The sequence below is a fragment of the Zonotrichia albicollis genome, chromosome 1, assembly GCF_047830755.1.
Source record: "Zonotrichia albicollis isolate bZonAlb1 chromosome 1, bZonAlb1.hap1, whole genome shotgun sequence".
NCBI lineage: Eukaryota > Metazoa > Chordata > Aves > Passeriformes > Passerellidae > Zonotrichia > Zonotrichia albicollis.
Window position 1 is genome coordinate 40,283,791 of NC_133819.1, and position 6,101 is coordinate 40,289,891.

The 6,101-nt window shown below is 39.0% G+C and overlaps 1 protein-coding gene across 1 annotated transcript in view; it reads left to right on the forward strand.

Moving 5' to 3' along the window:
* The window catches only part of CMC1 (C-X9-C motif containing 1), a 43,635-nt gene extending 37,637 nt beyond the window's left edge, over positions 1-5,998 (forward strand). Inside the window, exons 3-4 of the mRNA XM_074538939.1 lie at positions 2,981-3,071; positions 4,320-5,998. Coding sequence (XP_074395040.1) covers positions 2,981-3,071; positions 4,320-4,434 — 206 coding nt within the window. The 3' untranslated portion in view covers positions 4,435-5,998. The remainder of the gene's footprint in view (positions 1-2,980; positions 3,072-4,319) is intronic.
* The last annotated feature ends 103 nt before the right edge of the window (positions 5,999-6,101 follow it).

Genomic DNA, 6,101 nt, shown 5'->3' on the forward strand with positions numbered 1-6,101 from the left:
AGCCCATGAACTTCTAAAGTCATGGAAAGCTTTCCTGAAATCATAAAGATAGTACCATACGCAAGATTATGAAAAGATCAATTTTGTTCTTTCTATGATGTGCAGTGTATCAGGAGGAAGGTTTGTTTGGATTCTTTGGTATTCTGATTACCCCTCATAGCTGCTAAAGTGTCAAATTACAATAGGTTTGTAACTAGATGCTGTGTATCTGCTCCTTTTGCTGTGTCTTGCTATGCATCCTGAAAGGTTGGTCAACAGTGCAGATATTGCCTGAGTGAGGAACGACTAAGGCTTGTCAGACATGGAGGTAAATTCTTGGTTTGAGATACCTGCAGCTATTGAGCACTGTTTGTGATGTTATTCTGCAAATGAGTAGTGTGTGCTGCACTGTGTGTGCTGCTCAGCACTGACACATTGCATTTCATGGAAGAGTCACAGGATCATGGAATAAGCTGTGTTGGAAAGGACCCATCAGGATCATCAAGTCCAACTCCTGGCCCTACGCAGAACACCCCCATCCCACCATGTGCCTGAGAGCATTGTTGAAATGCTTCCTGAACTCAGACACGTTTGGTGTGACCATTTCTTGGGGAGCCTGTTCATGTGCCCAGCCGCCCTTTGAGTGGATATCTTTTCCTGGTAGCAAACCTAAACTAGCCCTGACCCAGCTTCCTTGAGTCCTGTCACTGGTTAGGAGAGTGAAGAGATTGGTACTTGCTCCTCTGTGAGCAAGACAAAGCACAATTAAAAAAAAAAAAAAAAATTCTCCAGACTCCTGAAGGTTTCTGGTATGTGTCCATAACTAAACCTGTCTTGCATTCCTTACATGACTGCCAAACAGAAGAGATGGATAATCAAGTTTTGTGTGCTCATATAAGGATGCCTAATATGCTTTAACCTTCTTTCTTCCTCTCTGTTGTTAAGCATCAGTAATGTTAAAGCTAAACAGCTGGAAGCAGTTTTATCACTTTGCAACAGTGCCTGGCCATGTACCACAGGCAGGGCCTTCTGAAGCCAGGGAATGCTGGCAATTGCAGTTCAGGCTTTTTTTGTTCACTGGGACATCACGCCTTTAACCAATCAAGACTGGTGAGTTAACAAGTGAGAGGGACCTCCTGTTGTCTTCAGTGGTTTTTTACTTCACAGCTTCCAGAAGAAATGATTACTACTACAAAAAAAAACCCCAACCCAAAACCTCAGCACAGCACTTAAAGAAGTGCCTGTAGAGAGTATAAATCAAATTAGACAGACCAAAAGCTTTCAAAAGCTTTGGATGTTTTTCCCACAAAAACCAAGGGTAATTTTTAGAAATGTACTAATAGGTATGATTTTTCTGAGATGCTGATGTAGGAATAGTCAATATAAATAGTCCAGGAAAGAATGGAAAAAATGACAGATTCACCCTTGAAAACCAAAGAAATATTCTGATAACCTAATGAAACATTGGCCTTGTTCTGAGCTTCAACTGCTTAGTAAACTTGAGCTGCCCAGGTATTTCCTAAAAGTTGTGCTTGTGCATTTGGGTGACTTTAAAGTCTAAACCACATTGATCTTAGAAACTGGGTGTGGTTGTTAATAAATACCTTTGAGCACAGGCTACAGTGTCTTCCCAGCTGGTAATAACTGGTTAACTTAAACCCATTTTCTGCACACTTTCATCTGGTTTTCACGTAGGGTGTGGTGGAGTTGCCAGTGTGTAATGCTGGGTGCTGTGTTGGAGGTTTTTAAGTGTTCATCAATAAATAATATGTTTGAAGTAAGAAAGAAGTCAGTTCTTTGTGAAGTTTCACAGTATAAGAACCCTGAAATCTTTCATCAACACTTTAGGCAAACACTACCTTGTCTTGTCAATTATTATAGTGAAAGCCTAATTAATAATAGCTGTGGAGAAGCAGATTAATCTCACCTAGGGATTGCTTGCAGCTGTTGGATCACTTTCTCAAAGTGCCAGTAGTGTTCAGGCTCCTAAAGGGTGGATTTTGTTCCACTGAGGTCCACAATTGCTTAATGCCCATTTCAGCAGGTATCTGCTATGAGCAAAGGACAGGAGTGCTGCCTTTATAGACACAAATCTCTTCTTTCTTGTTTATTTAAGTCTTGATGTACCTATACACTGAGCATAGGTAACATGAGTTAGCTGTTGTGTGATGTAGTACCATTACATGTTGATGTTACTAGATTAGCTGTAAATTGTGCAGGAAAATAATTTTTGTATTCCCTAAATTTGCTGGATATTAAATCACTACCAGGAGGACCTTAGAGGAGGAGAAATGGATGGAATTCCAGAAGGGGATGTGGTAGGGGTGAACTTTGTCTTGATCTGGCTCCTGTTGATTGTGGACACATGGCTTTCTTTTTTTCTCTCTTTCTCTCTTTTCCATCTGCTAAATGTAGCTGATTATCTCTTAGAACAGCTTGAAATCTCCTGATAGAAAAAGCAGCCAATTCTTATCTAAGGTTATTATTCAGTGAAACATCTGTACAGGGTGCTGGTAACAATGAGGCATAATTTTAGTTACTCACAGATAAATCCCATGTCCTTAGCCATGACTTTGCTGTTCTCTTTTAGTATCTCACTGACTTGTTTTTAAGTCTTAAGGTCCTAAAAACAGACCAGGTACTTTCACTTCATCAAGCAACTTCATTGTTCTTAAATGCCAGAGATCTAAGTGGTAGCCCTGAGTAGAGCATGTGAAAAGCAGGCACAAGCATCATGGATTTGCTGCAAGAATAACTCCAGAAATGGTATTAGCAACAGCAATATGTGTGTGAATGTGCTACATGATGAGGGGAGAATCCCAGTTAAAGTGTTGTTGCTAAACAAGTGACAAAGACCTTGCAAACAGTATGAGAATCTGGGCCAACTATGGTTATATTAATAATAAATCAGATCTGGTCTGCTACTTCCTACACATAGAGTTTTTTCACCTATTGTCATTTTTCTAACTTTAATTTAGTTTGTGTTGTTTTTTTTCCCCAGCATTTACTAAATGCTGTCAAGAAACTGGTGTTCTGATGGTGGTGAAGTGTCGGCAGGAGAACGCAGCACTGAAGGACTGTCTGGTTGGCTAGTAAGTCCCTCCTGAGTTTTTGCTGGGTTTTTGTGCATGGCCTGTACTAATCTAGAAATGTGAACTATTCTGAAAAGGGCTCTGCAGGCTTAGGGACTTAGCCTAGCTTAGGGACTTGGATGTATTTTCTGAAAATGGTATCTTTGCTTTATTAAAGCCGTGCTGGTCAGGGCCCTAACTGACAAGACTTTTATGAATCTATGGCTACAGAGCCTCTCTTCTTGATTCACCTGGGGACAGATTTCAGCCCAGAGGACCTGCAGCCCTTTATTTGCTCTGGTACATCACAGATGTGGGGATAGGGGTGCACAGTGAAGCTTCTTCGTAGTCTGTTAGTAAGACAGTAAAAGTTGGTTTTCATTTTGCTTCTGTTTTTTAAGATTTAGTCTGTCTTGAGACTGTTCTGCTGTTGTGAACAGCAGTTGCAGGAGCAATGGGAAATTGTTATATATGAGAGGTCAACTCAATGCCATGGTGGATTGAAACATCTTTTTTGGAAGTCCTAATTTACCCCCAGTGCCATTAGGCTGAAGTGTTAGATTCTTGAATTTCCCAGGGTGAGGGCTGCGAAGTTTTTTAGTTTGACTGGGGGAAAAAGGAAATTGGTTTGATTTTTGCCGTGTCCTGCTCTCTTAAACCAGTGATTGACATTAAAAATAAATGCCTTTGAACTAGTGGCAGTTACTCTCAAGTATTTAGGAACTGATGAAAAAAACATCTGCAGTCAGGCAAAAATTTAGGCCTAGCTGCAGTCAGAACTTGCTGGAGTTACTTGGTTTTATTTGTCTGTTCCTTCACCTTTTAAAAAACATAAAATTAAACAAAATGCTTCTGACAAAAAAAAGGTTTATAGTATTGAATAATTATACTTCAAAAAATTATGAGAGAAAGGAATTTAATATAATGATCAAGGACCATTATATCTACTCTAAAGACATACACTTGAACCTATTCCCAGTAGTTACTTGGATGCATTAAAAAATAAGTCATCTCCAGCAGGTTCCTGTGCTGAGGAGGAGAACTGCAAGTGAATTCTTCAGCTGAACTTAAATACCAAATGTGTTTCCCTTTTTTCTGCCTTTCCTCTTGATGGCTTCACCACAGAGGCTTGAAAAGGAGAGTTATTTTACTGTTAAAGGCAGACAAGTTTTCTTGGGGTGTGGAAGGAAGATCAGTTATGAGTGGTACTCGTGCAATATCTGTTCAATATTCCAAGATGAAAAACAATGTGTGTTTTCTGTCTTGTAGCTATTCTGATCCATCATTCTATGAAGAATGCAAAGCAGAATATTTGAAGCAAAGAGAAGAGTACAGAGCAACTGGAATTAAGAAAAAAAGACAGAAGTTTACTCAGAATGTGTGATTAAAACTTAAAATGAACTTTTTTTATATGCAATATAGATTTCACTTGATTTAAACAGACTTAAATTGTCTGCACCACTCTATGTGGAGTTTTAACTGAAATACACAAAATGAGATTAATGGAGAATAAAATAATGTCTGAAATTAAGAGTCAACTTTAAAACTTTTCATAATTAAAGATCTGGAGCATGCTGTCACAGCTTGCAAGAGAGGTGGCAAAGGTGTGTTCCCCTATCTAGACTTGAGATTTTGTTACCAGTGTACAATTTGGAGTTTATAATTCCAGCATGTCCATTTGGAATTTAAAGCCTATATCTAGCTGCATGAGCCAGGCTCCATAAAAACGTAAGGGTGAATAATTTAAGTTGTATTAACTGGTCACAGATCGGGTGTACACTGAAGGTGGTCTGTTAGTCATCACCTGAAGCTGACTGTATGAAGATGCCCTTACTAGAAGAGGAGGGTGGCAAATGTGGAGAATTACTCAATGTGAATTACCCTTTTCATCAAGATGTTGTCAGATGAGAGCCTGGCAGTACTTGTGCCTGCACTGTAACTCATTTTTAAGTCTACACTGTGACTCACTTTCAAGCCTACAGTGTCAGAAAGGATGGATGGATGCCTTGTGCTTGTGTGTGGCCCTGACTGTCCATTTCAGCTCTAGGGGAGACAGTAATCTCATCCAGACCTTCCTTGAGAACAGGGAATGAGCTGCCATGCTTCAGGAGTCAGAGAGTGACCACACTTGCAAAATTATCCCAGGTAGAGGTGAGAAAAGAACGAAACCAGGCACAGAAGATGCAGATCACTTTGCAGGAACTAAGCAGGTCCCCAATTTAAAAAGAGCATACAAACATTCTTTTGTGTACTGATACTTGAAGCTGCTTAATTGTAGTTAATTAATTAAATTATTAAAAAATTAATTGTAATTGCTTAAATGACTTCACTTATGGCTTCACTTGGTGATACTAATAGAAAGTTTTAGAAACTATCTTGGAGTATCATCCAAACATTCTGAAATAAAATGAAATTGTTTAAAAGCAATGAAAGGCTGCACTTACACTTGGTAACTTTAATGCTCTGATTAAATTTAAAAAAGTAATTTTCTGAGTAAGGAATAGGATTTGATACTTATCCATTAGAAGAGGCAACATTTTACTTGTTTATTTTAATACTGCTTCACCACAGTGTTCCTCTGTTCAGGGAGGCAACTCTGACACATGTATATGAAGGACTTAATTCTGCAGATCAGTCATTGCCCTTTATTCTGTGCCTGTTACTGGAATAATCATTAATAATGTTGCTGCAGTAGATTGGGTGCAGGACTGGACTTGTGAGGGACAAACTGAAAAGATGTGCAGCATTCTGCCTTGTAAGGCAAACTTAAATGGCACTCAGCTCTAAAAGTAACCACCTTGAAACAGCTTATGTGGAACAGTGTCCTACACGTGTTCTCAGCTTCTTATCTCAAGCGTTTTGGAAAACCAAAATTTTCCTAATAAGTTGTTTTGCTGTATGTATTTTTAAAAGGAGGAAATTTAAATTAGATTGTGTTTCTAATGACAGTGACTGTTCTTCTGTCCCACTATGAAAATCTGCTCTATTTTCAACCTGTGGAAAGCCAGCAGGAATTGACCCTTGGATCATGCATCAGCTTCCTCTATAATA